Genomic DNA, 19,336 nt, shown 5'->3' with positions numbered 1-19,336 from the left:
ATACGAGTTACAGTGCTATTTTTATTTGTTTAAAATGCCTTTAAAGTGAGTTTTATATACAGATTTTGTAATCTCATATTTTCTGCAGATTCCAACCTGGAATCAAGTCTATCCGATGAGTATTGCAAACATCACTTTTTGGTGGGCCTACTTCTGAGGGAAACATCTGTTGCTCTGCAAGACAACTATGAGATCCGCTATTTGGCTATCACCGTTATAAAGCATCTTTTGATAAAGCATGCATTTGATACTAGATACCAGCACAAGGTGAGGGCACCGGTCCTACTTCAGAAATCTGTCCATAAGACAACTGCGAGATCTTACATTACTATTGGTATCTTCATTCGGGGCAGAGAATTTGAGAATTTAAGGCCACCTTTTACAAATAAGCTTCAGTTGTTTCAGTTCCCAATGGTTTATTAAAAAAAAAAAATTGTTTTGGCGCAGCTAGGTGGCGCAGTGGATAGAGCACGGGACCTGGTGTCAGGAGGACCTGAGTTCAAATTTGACCTCAGACACCTAATAATTACCTAACTGTGTGGCCTTGGGCAAGCCACTTAACCTCATTTGCCTTGCAAAAATCCTTTAAAAATTGTTTATAAAGGCAATTATGGCTATCATTAATGTATATATGGATATACTTTATGCAGATTTCAAGGAACTGTGATTTTGTTCTCATTACACAGCTTCAGATCATAATCATAGCCCCACTGTACCTTAGGAAATCACTTTTTGGGGCTATTTATCGAGATAGAGAGATAGCTACAAAGTTATCTAGTTCTATCTGTCTCTCAGCTGCTGACTTGATTTCTGGGGATGGGCCTCCCTGAACTTAGGCTGAGCTTTGGGTGAAAAGGTGACCATCCATGTCACTTCTGCTCTAGGATGAGGCATTGGGAGACTTGAGCAGAGAATATGTACACACACAGAAGATTAAAAATGGCACTCTCACTCATAGGGGCAAGTGCGTTGGAAGCTAAAATTATCCTATCTTTCCCATGTTGTGTATGTATGTATTTATGTATGTATGTATGTATGTATGGCTGTAGTGATTTTTTGCTTAATTTAGCACATATACTTAAACCGTGGTTATTTAAGTCTTCAGTAAATCATCTTCTGCCACTTGCAACCAACATAAAGGTTCACTCAGAAGGACTATCCTCCATGAAGGGTCCCATTATCATTAGCAATGAGCCCAACCACAATAGCAGGGCAGTAGGAGACAGCAGAACATTTTGTATTGGGAAGTTAGCTACCACTCCATTGAAGCCATACTCATTTAAAAGCCCTAGGAACTGGAAAAGTAGATTAAACAACACAGGCACTGGAAGATTATTCTTACTAAACATCAGGACAAGCTTCCAACCCCAATTGGGCTGCACATCCTACACCACATGTGTTTTGGACCCCTGTTCAACCAGGACAGGTCTTAGCAGAGGCATCGGGAGGCTTTTGAAGACCCTGTAATGAGTAGCTCCATCACACCCTTAGAGCAGACAGTGACGTTTTACCTTTAATTATGTCAATTGAGGTTTTGCCTTTAATTATGTCAGAAGTTGTTGGCAATTATGGACACATTCCAAGAAGAAGGAAGGCTACACTTCCCCCACTCTGCCATCAACCTCAGTTTCACTTTTAAGTCCGAGTTAAGTTGGTTTTTAGAAAGCTTAGGTATACTCGGCTGTTTATATGGTGATGACATTGTTTAATGTGATATCCTTTCATGGAAAACTCCCTGTCCCCCAAATCATAAAGGATGAAAATATAAATTGGATCATATATTGGAATTTGTCCTTTTAAAAAAATTATGAAATAGATTTAGAAAGGGAATTTTTTCCATGTGAGAACCAAAAAACGCTTGGTCAGTGGCATTCATTGCACATCTTTTAAGTGCCACGTTGTCCAGTTTAACACTTTCAGACTCATTAGTTTGTGTTCTACTCTAAAGGTAAATTAAGTCCCTAGTTTTCCATTAGAGGATTATCTGACAGTTGCTACCACTGTGGTGGTGGTCATAATAGGGAGAGGAAGTAGATCTGGGATTCCATCAGTTACAGGGAACTTCCAGGTAAGGAAACTCCTTCCATCAATGCAAGCCAACACCTTTTCTGTAACTGTAGTGACAGTTGCCTATAGCACCAAGATGTTAAGTGTCTTGTCTGGGGTCACGCAGTCCATATTTGTCAGAAGTAAGATTTGAATCTGAGTTATCTGGCTTCGATAGATTGAGGACGTATTACCTACAATGCTATCCAGAAAAGGACAGCATTAACACACTTACCTTCCAGGTTAAGTGTTAGGTTATCTTTTACAATATGGAGTTATGTCTGAGGGCATGTGAATTGGCCTCCAATAGAATCCACAAATCCTCATTATAAACAAGTTTATATAGAGAGATGCTGCATGGGGCAGCTAGGTGGCACAGTGGATAGAGCGCCAACCCTAGAGTCAGGAGGACCTGAATTCAATTCCAGCCTCAGATACTTCATAATTGTCCAGCTGTGTGACCTTGGGCAAGCCACTTAACCCCATTGCCTTGCAAAAATCTAAAAAAAGAGCAAGACAGACAGATGCAGCACCAAAGTCTTTTTCGATGTGAGACACATAACCTATGTATCAGTTATAACTCTGGACTTGAATTGTTTTTCAGAACCAACAGGCCAAAATAGCCCAGCTCTACCTCCCATTGGTTGGACTGCTTTTAGAAAACATCCAGCGATTAGTTGGGCGAGACACATTGTATTCTTGCACCGCTATGCCCAGTTCTGTAAGTAGCTTTCTCTGTTTCTGCTGCCATGGCCTTTTTCTTATTTCTTGAATCTTGGATAGAACAAATATTCATGTAGTGTATACTTTTCAAATCAGTTTGCAGAAAGGAACTGTGACCTCATGTAAGCAGCTCAGTCACTTGGGCTTTTTCAAATCGTATATTCCTCTTCACTGTGATGGAACCAGTTCATTTGTCTTATACAAAGGCCATTGAGCTCTCCAGGATTTAGGTTTGCTGTTTTGTGTCCTTGACAATAACACACAAAATAGGCATGAAAGACATCTCTTTCAAGGTTTGGCCCAAGGGATGAGTTTGTCTCAGCATTAGTCATTTGTCCTTTGGCAGCTTCCTGAGCTCCTGGCGGACTGCTCTGGCCAGAGTCCTTTCAACAACACTTAAGCAAATGACTCCCAGGTGCTCTCATCTGAGGCAGGGTTGGAAAAGGGGGGCATTAGAGGTTATCTGCTACACCCTTCCATTCCATGCCCCATGAATCTCAGTTTTCATATACTTCCAGGAATTGGGGGCTCCTGACTTTCTTAAGTAGAGGTAACTTAATATGTTAGGAAGTTGGCCTTTGTTTTGACTTGAAATCTCACTCACTATAACTCTGACACTGGACTTATTCTTCCATCTGGGTCCAAGAAACACAAGCCTATTCTTTCTTTCCAGTGATAGCCCTTCATACATTTGAGGAAAGTTACAACTCCAAGTTGTCTCTTCTCTGGACATATTTAATCCTTATTTCTTTTTTTTTAGGTTTTTGCAAGGCAAATGGGGTTAAGTGGCTTACCCAAGGTCACACAGCTAGGTAGTTATTAAGTGTCTGAGGCCAGATTTGAACTCAGGTCCTCTTGACTCCAGGGCCGATGCTCTATGCACTGTACCACCCAGCCTCTCCTATTTCTTGTAATCATTTTTCATCCTTATATTACTCTGAGCAAGTCACTTAACCCCTGTTTGCCTCAGTTTCCTCATCTGTAAAATAGGGATAATAATGGCACCTGCCTCCCAGAGTTGTAGTGAAGATCAAATGGGATAATAATTGAAAAGGCCTTAATGTAGTGTTAGCTATGATGATTCTTTTATTATTTCTTATCTGGCCCTTTGCCATCCTAGTTGCCTCCTTCAAGGACATTCCATTTTGTCAGGGGCCTGTTTAAAGAACAGGGTCCAGGGTGGCTGGATGGCGCAGTGGAGGGTGGCTAGGTAGCGCAGTGGATAAAGCACCGGCCTTGGAGTCAGGAGTACCTGGGTTCAGATCTGGCCTCAGACACTTAATAATTACCTAGCTGTGTGGCCTTGGGCAAGCCACTTAACCCCATTTGCCTTGCAAAAACCTTAAAAAAAAAGAACAGGGTTCAACATACTCGAGACTTCTAAAGATCCAGTTACAAGCTACTCTTTAAAGAAATAAAGAATGACTTAAACAATTGGAGTGATGGTCAGTGCTCAAAGCTAGACTATGCTGGTCTAATAAAACTGGGGAGCCTATGCAAATTAATTTACAGATTTCATACTCTATCAAATGAGATTTGAGTAAGAGAGAAGTCATACTTGATGAAGCAAACCAAATGAGGAACAGCATTGCTTTGTAAGAACAAAAATTACCCATCAACCAACAAGCATTTCTGAAAGTGCCAGTTATGGTACTTAGCGCTGGGCCGGAAAAGGAAGAACCAGTTCCTGCTTTCAAGGAGCTCACAGTCTAATGATGGAGATAAGTAAACAGTCACATCCAAACTGCAGATAATCAGCAGAGGGAAGGCAGGAGCAATTAATAGTTGAGCAAGGTGGGATTTTACCTAGGACTTGTTGAGGCAACTGGGGCAGACTTTGGAAACATCCAGAGTCAGGAGGTTGAGTTCAGAGCTGTATGGTGAGCCCTCAGTGAACTGGTACAATGTCAAATGATGTCATGTTGTCAGGACCACAAGAAGAATGCATGTAATTACTACAGTGGAGTAAATGGAAACACCAGAAACAAATAGACATTGGCATGACTAAACTGCACCCCAGAGAAAAAATATGAGAAATGCATCTCCTCCCTTATTTGCAGATGTCAGGAACTATGGATGTGGGGCACATTATATAATGTCTGATTTGGTTGATATTTTGTTTTACTGAAATGTATTTTTTTAAAAAGTCTTTGTTTTAAGGTATGGCTCTGAGAGAGAAAAAAAGGGAAGGTTTTTTATTGGTAAATGAAGCTATCAGTAGAAATTAAAAGTAAAATACACAGTTATCCCTTTCACATTGTGGTTTCACTATACCAGATCAGCATAAGAAACGGAATAGAATTTGGGGGGAGTTTTGTGGAAGCTGCAGAAAACATGGAAAGGCCAGCAGGCAACATAGAAAAAGGTTAGAAATTCAGAAATACATAAAATATATGTATAGTATTGTATAATACCAACCCAAATTTTACAATAAGCTAATGTAAATACCCAATAAAAGAAAAAAGAAAAAATTCAGTCTTCTTCTCTGGTACAAAGAGAGAGCCAAAACATTTTCCAAAGATTTTTCAGATCCCAGGGGTACCAACCTCCTAACTCCCTCTATCTGGAAGGGATAAAACTGTATTGTCCAGAACTGGACACAATCCCCTGACCAAAATCCAGTGGGATTCACATCTTTCTTGTTTTGAACACTAGTGTTCTCTTAATGAGGCCCATATTTTTTAAAAGCAGACCATATTGAGCTTGTACACTAAAGTTGTCATATTTTTTTCACAAGTACTTTCTCCTCCTTCCCCTCCCAACTCCAGTCCTATACTTGGAAGAGTCCTGTTTTTTAAAACATTGAAAGGCAGAACTTTATATACCCCTGAAAAATTTCTTCTTTTCCCTTCTTTTCCTTTTCTGCATTGTTCAGTTGTTTCAGTTGTGTCTGACTCTTCATGACCTCATTTTGGATTATTTTGGCAAAGATACTGGAATGGTTTGACATTTTCTTTTCCAGCTCATTTTACAGATAAGTAAACTGAGGCAAACAGTCAAGTGACTTGACCAGGCTCATACAACTAGTAAGTGTCTGAGGCCAAATTTAAATTCAAGTCTTCCTAATTCTAGACTCTGTGTACTACCTAGTTGCCTTTTTCTACGTGATTAGCCAGATTTCTCTATGACTTTCTTCAAACTATCCCCAATAGAACTTTCTTGAGAAATGCAATAAATCAAATGAGACCAATATATGGATTGTGATTTTCCCATCTTTGATCTTCTGGGTATCTACTGGTACCATCATTTGTCCTTTCTTGAAGAGGACCATGACTTTTGGAAAGTGATTGATTCCCTGACTTGCAAGTGAATTGAATTTAAGTGAGCGGGGCTGTGCAAAGTCACCAGGCTCATTCACTCTTTTGGAACCATCCAGATGCAATGACCAGATATGGATCAGGATGACTGGAAATGGCCCCAGATGCAGTGGTAGACTTTGGACTTTTTACGTTAGGATCTTTCCTTATCTAGTTAAAAAAAATCATCTGGGAGAGCAAAACCCTCAGAGTTTCTGGCCAAAATAGACACAATTGCTATTCACACAAAGTCTGAGATACCAGCGTCCAAAGAATTACTAAGCAGGACTGGGGCTCGAACTTACTGTTGGCCAATCGATGAGAGCTAGAGTGATTTGAATTTAAGGCTTGGTCCTTAAAAACGAAATCTAGTCTACAAACCCCAAAATAGCTTGTGAGATTTCAGCGATCAAAATACTAAGGGTGTATGGAGCCTTTTATCATATGATTAAAAACAGCATTGTAGAATGAGTGGACCCATTTCCAACTTTTCCATCAGGACATTAGTGAACCTGTGTCCTCCTACTGGCTTTAGATTAATGAGATCAGTTTCAAGGTCAGTTTGTTATCTAGCTCTCACTCTCTGCCAACTTTTTGTTATCTGCACATTTGACTGGCATGTCTTCTATAGCTTTAAGCTGTTGGTAATCAGCAGTGAATAGGAGAGGCCTTCAGTTCTCTACCAGAGGCTATCTTTTAGCCTGAACACAATCTGCTAGGTGCAGCCACCTATGAATGTTCCTTACCTGTCTGTATTCTAACCAATCCACACTTCTCCATCTTGTTTATAAAACCATGAAGAAAATCTTCCCAGATGTCTTTGCTCAAATGATGACAAGCTGTTTGGGTGGCAGTTATAGAGTTAATTTGGCTCCTCCTGATCAACATTTCCTCTTCTTGTAGTTACACCACATAATTGCTTAAGAATTATTGAGCTGAAATTTAGTTCAGCTTTGGCATCCCACTCCCTGGGCAAATGTTTCTGGGATATGCTTTTGGTAATCTCTAAAAATCAGGGAATTGGTCTTTTCTTGCTCAATGTTTTCTCCCTTTTTGGTAATTTGTTTAATTATATTGGTATGATATATATATGTGTGTGTGTGTGTGTGTGTGTGTGTGTGTGTATTATAGTGTAGGCCCATCATTTATGAAAGATACCACGTGGTTCTATGATCGCATCTCTAAATTGTTTTGGCATCTAATACTATGATGGGTTAGAGACTAAACTCATTTCAGCTAGCTGAACATTCCTCAATCAGTCCATCAAGAAGTATTTAGTGAAGTCCTATGTGTCAAGCATTGTGGAAGGAATTCACGTGCAAAGAATGTAGCAGTCCCTCCTCACCAAGATCTTCCATTGAAAGGGGAAACAGCAAGTTCATGTAAAAACAAATTCAGCATAAGTGTAAAATTAATAGATAAAGATGTAGACAAAGCAATTAAATGTACAATATTTTGGGAGAGAAGGCACTAGCAATTGGGGGGATCAAGAAAGGCTTCAGGAAGATGATATCAGAGCTGTAGGGGGGAAGACAGAGAATTCCAGAACATTGGAATGCAAAGGCATGGAGGTGAGAGATGATGTGTCATACGCAAGTATCAAAGGAGAAGGACAGTCCTTTTTTTTTTTAAGGTTTTTTTGCAAGGCAAATAGGGTTAAGTGGCTTGCCGAAGGACACACAGCTAGGTAATTATTAAGTGTCTGAGACCGGATTTGAACCCAGGTACTCCTGACTCCAGGGCCGGTGCTTTATCCACTATGCCACCTAGCCACCCCAAGGAGAGTCCTTCTATGGACTATGGAAGGGGAAGTAATGTCGCAAGAGGATATTGCTTGCCTCACTATAATTTTTGTCTTCAATTCACTCTAAGTGATGTTTGCTCTGACCTTTCTGCATTGGAATTCATTCTCTTTCATAAATAAAATAGACCAAAGCTAGAAATTGAGCAACTGAGCCTTCTCTTTACCATCTTTGTCAGGCAGAGGCCATTCCTGTCTTAGTTTCTTACTTTACATATAGTCATAATAAAGTGGTTAGAAATTTTAGTCCTCAGCATTTTTCTTTTATAGAAATTATAAACTTGAGAAACATTAACATACAGAGAAGAGAAAAAGAGAATCTATTATATACAATTAGATTTTTCCTGTGTGTGTGTGTGTGTGTGTGTGTGTGTGTGTGTGTGTGTGTGTGTGTGTTTGAGGTGGACATTTAACATCATTTCAACAGTGTCCTGTTTGTGATTTGTGACTTTGGAACTTCCTTCTGCTCTCTTCTGTGTAGTTTTAAAATTTGTTTAAATTCATTTTCATTGACACTCTTTTTGTTATTTTTTAATCACTTTAATCACTTTTACTACACCTCGTTTTCTCCCCCCCAAATAAAGGTAGCAGAGACGAGACAAGCAAATCTGCAATATATTAGCTATGTCTGAAAATGTGTACCTCAAGTTCATCACTTCTCTGCCATCACTGTGTTGACTGCGGGTCTTAAGTCTTTCATAATTATTTTTCCTTTGCAGTGTTGTAATCACTGTATTGTCTTTGGTATTTTTGCAACAAGCCTCAGCTCATTCTGAGCTTTGATTTTCTTGTCACCACTTGAAAAAGGGCATACTACTCTTTGTAGTCATCCTTACTTATTTACCTTTTAAAGTCTGAGCTTATCAGATAACCCTTCTTTTGCAATCACTTGAGTTTTTAGGAATTACTTTCCTTTTATCCAGGTTGAGATTATCTGTAGCTTGAGCAACATTTACAGCAGGTAAAATTTGAAATAACTGGGGCAAACATGCCTAAGCTTCTAAGTATATAGATTTAGTAAGCAGTGTCTGCCAGGAGCATAGCATACTGGTTCCAGGCTTTCTCAGTTTGGCATCAGACCCCAAATATAAGGGGGAGACAGATCTGTATACATTAAAAGACAACGATTAACAGGATATAAACATGATTAGGTAATTGAATTTCTACTTGGAGGAAAGATTAGGGACTTTCTCGGTTGGGAGGAGGATTAGCAAGTTTCAGGAGCTGGGAGAAGGGAGGGGAAGCAGGTGCAATTTCCTGGAAGTGAAATAAGATATCACTCAATTTCCACAATTAGCAAACAGGTAGAATTTACAGGAAAATGTAACAAGTCTCAAAAGGGAGTCATTTTTAAGAGGTTAAATGTTTGGTTCAGACAGTTTTCTCAATTCCCGTCAATCATGGGATAGATGGCAGCCACTCTCCCCATGGATCACTTATCTAAAAGCCCAATTTATAAGATGAATATACTCAGGCATATTAACATATACATATCAACTGGGAAAGACCACTGGAAGCATTCTCTCACGTGGCTTAATATAATCACTAATACAAAGCCTAAGAACAAAGATGATGATATCCCCTAAGGAGATAAGGCTTGTTAGACAGACTTTTGAGGTAAGCTACTTTAGGTTACAGATCAGTCTTCTCAGAAGGCTCACATTGGACTAATTTTGAGGGTGGTGATTTTCATGTCATCAAAATAACCAAGAAAACTCAGCTAACATAAACATCCTGAAACAGAGGGCCGAAACAATACAATTATAATCATCAATATGAAATAACGTCAAGTCTCCTTCTATTGAGTAACCCACTCCTAGTGTCCATTTAATCATTTCATCTTGTATTGCAGATGTCCCATGTAGTAGTCTAGTCCTTGGAAATATTTTCTCTTGGATATTCTGGAATGGACTTGATTCTCAGGGCAGCTCAGAAGAGGGTTCTGCTTCTTTGGTCCTAAGTCACTTGTAGAGATTCCTAGATAATTCTGCTAACCATCTTCTAGGAACAAAACTTATTAATACAATTTGGTACATCCGACTAAATTTGGTTTTCCAAACCTAAAACTTCAGAGAATTTCAGTCTTTACATAGCATTTGCTGTTTCTTTCTTTACCTAAACTCTGTATGTTCTAGAAGAATCTAAAAAGAAGTTCATGAGGGTCTGATTTGTAAAATAAACACTCCATTCTTTTAAAATTATTGAACAGGTACTTTAAAATGGGCAAATAGATTCACTGCTTTGATAGTTATCAATGCAAATGTATATGCAAAACCTTTAGTCCAGTTTTGAGAACTTCTTACTAAACATACTCAAAACCTGAATTTCCCATTACAAGAATTTGGAAACCAATCTTATACATATGGATATCTCCTAATTGCTAAACTGCCTAGCATTCAAGCACTACTACAGAGAGTGCAACTCTGTTGGGCTGACCTTGCTGTTCCAATGCCAAAGGTATGCTTACCAGAGACTATTTTATGGAGAACGCACATAGGGCAAATGCTCACAGGGAAGTCAGAAAAGGATACTCTGAAAGTCTCTCTTAACAACTTTGGAAATGATTGGGCAGCGTGGGAGGGACCACCCAGGACCACCCAGCATATTGTGTCCTCATCAAAGAGGGAGCTGTGCTCTATGAGGAAGGCAGATGGGAAGCAGCTCAGAAGAGACAGGAGATGCATAAGTTTAGAGGACCCACCCCAGGTATTCACATGGATTATCTGTGCCTGACCTGTGGCAGAGCATTCTGAGCTGGTCTTGATCTGATCAGTCCCAGTTGGACATACTGTGACTTGTCTCTAAGCTAGTGATGTCATTTTGGTCTTCTTCAATAACGAAGGACAAAAACCAATCAATCCTAATTCTTAGAGAAAAAAATCTAATCCTGTTGCTGTATCAAAATTTGCCACTCCATTTAATTAGAAAACTTATATATGACATCTTTGTCTAATTCCCCCTTTAGGAAGATATCATGCCATATTGTAATTTGACCACAATACAGATTAAAATTGTAAGTTTTTTTTTCATCTTTGGATCCTAGAATAGTAACAAGTGATATCCCAGTATTAATCTACTAATTAATAGATTTAGTATTGTACTTCTGAAACTTCTGAAATTCATAGCTATTTATAGAAATTTGCTACAAAAGGAAAAAGGAGGGACAGAATTTATGACGATGCCGAAAATGTTCCCTCAGGTGTACATACCAACTTGACACACTACAACAGGAAAATCAAACTCTGATTTTCAGGCAGAAGTCATATTATAGGGATTCATGTAACAAAGTCCCACATTATTCACAGGGTGCTATAGCCAGACTTAAGATAACCAGGTGGGAAATTTCTTATTCAAAAAAGAAAATAGCAACATGGGGAAACTGAATCAAGAGAATCCTGCTTTAGACCATGCCAAAGTCATGCCCTCAACTTTTCCCATGGACAGACATTATCCAACTTTGGCAGTCCTCAAACTGCAGCACATACCATTTTCTACTTGAATGTTGAACTGCTGAATTCATGACCATCCAGATAACCATCCCTATGACCAAAAGTTATCATGATATTAAATTATAGTCTTTAATCACTCACCACAGAGTATACTTAGGGTTTGAATGTTATCAGCTTTCTCATGTTTCCCTAACAGTTATAGCTTATTTGTCTTTTACTCTAAAATTAAAACCAATTGCATAGTGATTGATTATATGAGAGTTAATTCAAAATTCACTTAGCAGCAGCAGACTTGAAATTCAAAAACTTGTATATTAAAATCTATGAATCCAAAGTCCATCATTACTACTATTAACTCAAAAATGTAATTCCATTATAGACTATTCAAATACAAATTCATAATTTCACATAGTGATAGCCAAATAATTCTAAAATCTTTTGCCAACTTCTGATTTTTTCCCCTTTGGCTTGGCTTGTTCTATCAGTGTTCTGAACATCCTTCAATTTCTTAAGCCAGAAGCAAAGTTGAACTATTAGGGGTGGGGAATGTCCAAACTGGGGGCCATATAAGACCCCTAAAATCATTTTGGTGTGGTGCTGCCAGGGCAACCACAGGCTAGACTCAAAATTCAATAAATCTCAGAACATTTTAGGAGTGAATTAAGACTTCCTCCACCTAGCTATAGGTCTATTTAGCTAGAAGTCTGCTCTATTCAGTACGACTTCCAACAGTCAACTGGTATCAACATCTTTCCATGAAGATGGGTGTTAATTTAGACTTGTGTGATGAGCTTCAGTGCTTTTGTTTAAGATCATTAGCCAGAATCTTTCTCTGATGCAGAATTCTTTCAAAATATTATTTTAAATGATTAGCTTATTAACCTTTTACCAGAACCAAACAAATATACAAAAAAACATGTTGTAAGATCGGAGATGAAACAAAGTAGGATCAGTCAATCAGTAAGCATTATGCTATGTTCCTGTCACTTTACTAGGCACTATGGATATGAAGATAGAAGTATCAGTCCCAGCCCTCAAGGTACTGGAACAGAAAAAATGCTTTCTTTCTAGATTCTCTTATAAATGTTAGGTGAAGTCCTGCCACTTTTGGTTTCGTGTTGACTTTTTAACTCTCTATCTTTCTAACTTTCTAGTTTTATTCAGTGTGTTTACAGGTATCATTTTGCTGAGATCATTTCACATCTCTTCATTTAGGTCATTTCATACATCCCTACATGCTTCATATTTGTAATCTTTAACAATAAAATGATACGAATGACTATGTTGTTATTTATTCAGCCAGTCTGTTGGACATTTAGGCTGTTTCTGATTTTTGGTGTAGACAAATTCTTCATTTGGTGGCTTGTTTAAAATGTCTCAGGCCTTACATTTTGTTTCAGGCATCCAGGGATGAATTTGTATGTGGCTTTACTTCACCATCAAATCGAGGAAGTCTAGTGGCAGAGAAAGATGCAGGTAAGGGAGCACTTTTCTTTCTTTCTTTTTTTTTTGGAATGTTATTTTCTTTTTGTTCTAATCACATACAAAGATAGTTTTCAGGAGTCATCGTTTATGTAAGGTTTTGAGTTGCATATTTTTCTATCTCCTTTCCTTCCTTCTTCCCTCTTCCCCATGACAGTGATATAGGTTATATATGTACAATCACGTTTAACTTTTTTCTATATTAGTTGTGTTGTAAAAGAAAAATCATAACCAAAGGGAAGAAAAACCATGAGAAAGGAAAAAAAAGAAGACACGTTTGAAACAGTGAAAATAGTATGCTTGGACCTGCATTCATACCCCATACTTTTTTCTCCAGATGTGGCTATCATGTAAGGAAGCACTTTTCAACAGACAGAAACTTCAGAAGCATTTTGGCGATAAGAACACTCATGGCTTAGACATCTGCATTAAAGATTTCTTCCTTCAGTCTTTGTTACAGCAGAAAAACGAGGCTGATCTGGGATCCCAGCAACCTAGAATCCCGTCTACAGTCCCTCCCTCTTAGTTGGGTTGAGCCCAACCAATAAAATGAGGAGGTTGGATTCAATGCTTTTCAATGTCCCTTCCACCTCTGATATTCTGGGAATTGTTATTCCTTCTGAGGAATTTCTTGAAATTTCCTTATATGTATCAGTATAATGAGATTCAGTTATTAAAAAAACATATCTTTTGCTTTGCTTTCAGATATTTTACACACATTTCCTGTTTTAGATTGCCAGGATCTCTCTTAAAAACATATTTGTAAATTAGTCAAATGCTGACTTGTGAAATTTCTTGGCAATTTCCTTCTCATTACTGACTTTTCGAAGTATGTTGTTTTTTCCAGCCTATGGAGCCTCATTTCCCAATGGACATGGAATCAAAAGAGAAGATTCAAGAGGCTCCCTGAGCACAGATGTGGCCAGCAGCTCTCCTGACCAGAGCGGCTTAGCTGACAATGTAATAAATAGACCCAGGGATGGATGGGTACTGGTATTCTAAGGTTTCTTTTCTTGAAACATGGGGTTCCTTATTCTTTTCTTATCCTGGGACTGGAAAGAAGCCATTTTAGTTTTTCTTGCTAAGTACCTAGTAGGAATCACTTATCAGCTGGTAGTGTAATAGAGCACCACACCTAGAGTCAGGAAGACCTGCATATCTGACCTTCCTCTGTGACCCTAGGTAAGTTAAGTTCTGCCTGCCTCAGTTTCCTCAACTGTAAAATGGGGATAATGATGGCACCTGCTTCCCAGGATTGTGAGGATCAGATGAGATATCTGATCAGTAACCATAACAGTATTTGGCACATGGTAGACAATCAATAAATGTTCATTTCCTCTCCATCCCCTCCCCATTTTGAGGAAAAGCTTAAATTGGAGAGGACTCATTTTATGAATGTGGTATTGTGGATAGGATCCTCATACCTCCCCACCCCCTGATAACAACTGTGCAATCCTGAGCAAGTCAAGTAAGTTTTCTGTACAATATGTACAAAAAATATCTCATACATGCTTCACAGAGTTAATGAGACTCAAATTAGATAATACATGTAATATGTCTTGAAAACCTTGTCATCATAGAGAGTGTCCTAGGCAATGAATCAGTCAAATCACTTTTCTCTGGGGACTTAGCATGTGTCAAAGACAAAAATGGAAGTTCGGTTTTGCTGCCTGCTCATCTCGATGCCTCTCCCGTACTCAGACTTTCCACACTGTCCAGAATATAGTATGTGCTTATACCTGAGTGAGTGAATGCTGCTATGATAAAGGTGGCAACATTTTTATTCGTGTTTCTGAAAGAATTCTGAATTCTCCTTACTTCTTTATTCACCCTATTAAAAAATATGGGAGGTTGTTTTCCAGATCTGATTTAATTAGCTTTTCAATCTTATATAATAAGGAGTGAAGTCAACTGGGAGGAAAAAGAATTCAAGTTAACTTCCTATAAAAATTGCTTATCTGAACATCCCCAAATAAATGAATCAGAATGTATCATCACGTTCTCATCAAGACATCTTGGTTAGGAAAAAAGCACAGAAGAAAAACCCAGAAAAATCTTCCTTAAATGGGCCCTTGCTAAGCCGTTGCTGCATTTTCAGATAGTTTCGATACCACACAGACCAGATTTACCTGGGAGAATAAAAGAGAAAAGAATCAAAATTTTGGTCTAACATTCTCATTTGACAGAAGAAACTGAGATTCAGGAAGGGGAAAGGATTGATTTGCCAGGAGCTACTGACGTCTGTCAGCCCACTGCTCTTGGACTCTTTCTGCACTGTTACCTTGTAGATTACATTTCAGTGACTTAGTCAAGAGCACTAGGAAAAGAACAGATGTAATCACCTTTGCTCGCTTGGAATTGGGGAAAATGTACTCTTCTACTTTTTGTGCAGTGGAAAAATGTCGCCTACTTTTAAAAGGCTAATCTAGAGACGATAAAAATGTTTATTATGCTACTGGTACCCAGTATCAAGCACCAAGATTTAAGAAAAGTCACTAAATAAAGCCACAATTTTGAATTTGCAGACTTCAGTTCTTGCACCTAACTTTGTTTACTTGCTGACTTTTCATGCATTTAGATTCTTTGATTCAAGGTTCAGAAGAAATGTTTTTATAAATTTCTTTTTGTTTAGGTTTTTTTTTTACAAGGCAAACAGGGTTAAGTGGCTTGCCCAAGTCCACACGGCTAGGTAATTATTAAGTGTCTGAGACCGGATTTGAACCCAGGTACTCCTGACTCCAGGGCCGGTGCTTTAACCACTATGTTACCTAGATGTCCCTTTTTTATAAATTTCAAGGGGAGCTAAATCAAAGTTTGCGATTTTAAAGACAGGTGACATGAGTTAGCAAATATGCCACACTTTGAAAACTGCTCTTCTTGCACCATTCATACATGACATAATTAGAATCTTGAGTGGTGTTAAAAATTCCTTTAAGTATCATAGATTTTGCTTATTTAAAATGTATATTCTATAAACAGAATAAGCTCCACAGAGGCATTATTTTGATACTTCCAACAGATCGTTGATCTCATCCTATAAAATGGTTGTCCATGATCTTTCCAAGACTTCCATTGAGGATTTGCGCGACATGCCAAAGGCCTTCCTTTAGACTTTTTGTGCTTTGTAGGTACCAGTGCACTACTTTGACTGTCCATCTATTTCTTCCCTGCCCTTGAGGGCTTACTTCCTTTTTAAAATTACCCATTTCCTCAATGATATGCTTTATATCACATGCTGAGCTTAGATCATCTCTGGAAAATAATGGTGGACCTGGTTTAGTTCAACTCTTGGTCTCTTTCTTGCCCTTTGGGTCACCTGCACTTTTGATTCTTCAAGATGTTACAGTGTTCTGAGATTCACAGCCGTGCAGCATTTCAGGAAGAACACTAATCAGGGATTAGCTTAAAACTTTTAACCACTATGACTTCCCAAATGCAGTGCAGTCTGATCTCATATTCTTATTCAGTTTTTGGTTATCTTGTACCCCACATATGTACTGACCATCAAAATTCATGAGCATAGAAAGGCTGCTAGGTATTCTTCATCCATTTCATTTCCCTTATGGATTATTATTATGAATCATTGATTTCATTGAGGAGGTCATGCAATATTTAGGGGTTTGATGCAATCATCACCATCTCTCTTGAAAAAAGGGGCATCTGGAGCACCTTACCATCCATAAAACTTCCTCTTCTGGTTGCCCCTGCAGAAGACAATCTCCATGACATTTATTCTTTATGATATCCTCCAAGAACATCTTTGGCAAATGTCTCACTTAAAACCAATAACAGGTGGCGTAGTGGATAAAGCACCGGCCCTGGAGTCAGGAGTACCTGGGTTCAAATCCGGTCTCAGACACTTAATAATTACCTAGCCGTGTGGCCTTGGGCAAGCCACTTAACCCCGTTTGCCTTGCAAAAAAAAAAACACCTAAAAAAAATAAAACCAATAACAGGAGCATCATCAAAGTTACCACTGGGATTTTTTATGTCAGAGCATCTTATGTGATCTTAACATGTGTACCGGAGATGCCTAGTTAGATGCTATATTTAGGCCTATTGAGGTTTTTTCCTAGAGTTAAAAAAGTAAAAACAGGCATTTTGTATTATCTGTCTCAGTTAATAATGTGGCTATAAATGTATGATCTGTTGTAGATAATTATTTATAAAAAGCTGCCTGTTCTCATACGTTTCATTGAGCAGACCCTTTTTATATATGAAGATCCTTCTCATAAAGATGAGAAAATAGGCATATGGATGCATTTATTTGCATAATAACATAATCCATAGTTTGTTTATTTCCCATTCTTTTGCTGTTTTGCTGTTTCTTCTTCTCCTCTCCCTGTCATGTTGTCCTTAGCCCAGTGAATACTTTATCTGGGCCAGACACTTTTTCCAAATTCTTTATGAGGGTCTGTTTCTATTTTTTTCAGGTAGCACAGAGATTCATTTTTTTCCACTTTGAAAACTTTATTTTTTGAAATTAATGTATTATGGGGTGGCTAGGTGGCGCAGTGAATAGAGCACTGGCCTTGGAGTCAGGAGTATCTGTGTTCAAATCCGACCTCAGACACTTAATAAGTACCTAGCCATGTGACCTTGGACAAGCCACTTAATCCCATTGCCTTGAAAAAACAATCTAAAATTAATGTATTATTTAATATTAGTAAATCACATATTTTCCCACTCACAATTAAAAATAGTTTTTAGCATTCATTTTTTTTTCAACATTCATTTCTTTTTTTTTTGTTTGTTTTGTTTTGGTTTTTTTTTTTTGCAAGGCAAACGGGGTTAAGTGGCTTGCCCAAGGCCACACGGCTAGGTACTTATTAAGTGTCTGACACCGGATTTGAACCCAGGTACTCCTGACTCCAGGGCCGGTGCTTTATCCACTGCGCCACCTAGCCACCCCCTAACATTCATTTCTTATAAGATTTTAAGTTCCAAATTTTTCTCCCTCTTTCCTTTTTCCCCCACTCCAAGATGGCAAGTAATCTGATATGGGCTATACATATAGCGCAGAAATTCTTGACCTTTTTTTCATATCATGGCCCTCTTGGGCAGTCTATTGAAGCCTACTGATCCCTTGTTATAATAATTTTTAAATGCAAAAAATGAAATACATGAAACTACAAAGGAAATCAATTATATTGAAATGTAATTGGAGTTTGAGGTATTAGGGCCCAAATTTGATGGTTCTTCCATTACTGATGATAAAAATAGATAATTTTAAAAGCATTAAACTTGGTCCATTTTACATTTAGATGCCTTCTTGCCAAGTTTCACCACAAATGTTCTTTGGATGATATAGCTTGTTTAAGTAACATGTAAAACTTTTTGTGGTCTTGTTTTCTCTATTAATGCTTTTTGCCAGTTTAAAAAGTAATCTTTGATCCTCCCCTTCCTCTGTGATTTTTACAGTTGAGTTTGCATTCTAAAGCTAATATTGCCCTTGGCTTCCAGTTCTCTTCACTAAGCAAGGACATCAAGTGGTGGCACCGTTACTTTATAAAACATCAATTCTTGGCTGCTAGGTGGCACAGCGAATAGAGCACCAGTGTTGGAGTCAGGAGGACCTGGGTTCAAATGCAGCCTCAGATGCTTAAAAAAATTGCCTAGCTTTGTGACCTTGAGCAAGTCACTTGGCCCCATTGCCTTAAATTAAACAAAAATTTAAAACCATCAATTCAAATTTTTGTAGAAAATAGTGATAATAGGGCAACATATTTGTGTCTTTCTATTTTCTATCAGTGGTTTGTTTGGATAGATAAGGTTGGAGTTTGTTGTTCCTAGTGTCATCTTTTCTTCTTTAGTCTTTCTAACTTGATGTTGTTTTCTATTATTGCTTCAGCTAGAGGGTGGTCTGATTGCACCCAGAAAGCTGATTGTGATAGAATTTCCATACCAATTTTTTCCTGAATGTCAAGTTATCATCACTTTCATTTCTGTGATACTTTTTGATGCTTGCCTTGCCTAGGGCCTTCTAGCTGTCACTTAGTATCAAAGTTTATGTTGACTTTTTTAGAGAAGTTCCTCAGAGCATTTCCCTACTTATTAATCTTCCAGAACAGATACTCTTCACTTTAGCTGCAGTTATCTTCCTGAGCTTTTTGCCTGTGCTGACCATAAATGCCACAAGACTAGATGATGACTAAGTGTCTTATGAAATGTTTCTTTTTGCCTTTGGGTATGTGATGATGAAAGCAAGTGTAAAGAGAAGCTACAAATGACACTCCCATTTAACTGCATCTTCCTTTTTTGTCTTTTGGTTTTGTTAGTTGTGATGTGAGTCACTTCTTGCAATAGGATTTCAAACATTGGCTTAATGGACAGAAATTCCATCTTTAGAATACACATGGTGAATTGGCCATTCCAAACTGTTACTGTGACCACACAAAGTACGGGCTCTACAATAGGTTCTCATTGGAGCCTCACAACAATCCTGAGAGTGAGGTACTATTATTGTCCCCATCATATAACTGAGGAAACTAAGGTACACAGATGGAATGACTTCCCTTAGGTCATCCAGCTAGTAAGTG

General features: G+C 38.3%; 1 protein-coding gene across 2 annotated transcripts in view; it reads left to right on the top strand.

Moving 5' to 3' along the window:
- The window catches only part of DOCK11 (dedicator of cytokinesis 11), a 195,625-nt gene that overhangs the window by 124,525 nt on the left and 51,764 nt on the right, over window positions 1-19,336 (top strand). For both annotated transcript variants that reach the window (XM_074201251.1, XM_074201250.1), the window contains 4 exons: window positions 89-267; window positions 2,651-2,767; window positions 12,716-12,791; window positions 13,645-13,757. In XM_074201251.1, coding sequence (XP_074057352.1) covers window positions 89-267; window positions 2,651-2,767; window positions 12,716-12,791; window positions 13,645-13,757 — 485 coding nt within the window. The remainder of the gene's footprint in view (window positions 1-88; window positions 268-2,650; window positions 2,768-12,715; window positions 12,792-13,644; window positions 13,758-19,336) is intronic.

This window comes from Macrotis lagotis, chromosome X (genome assembly GCF_037893015.1).
Source record: "Macrotis lagotis isolate mMagLag1 chromosome X, bilby.v1.9.chrom.fasta, whole genome shotgun sequence".
Lineage (NCBI taxonomy): Eukaryota > Metazoa > Chordata > Mammalia > Peramelemorphia > Peramelidae > Macrotis > Macrotis lagotis.
Note: the sequence above shows the minus strand (reverse complement) of the source record. Positions and strands in the feature narration are given on the sequence as shown.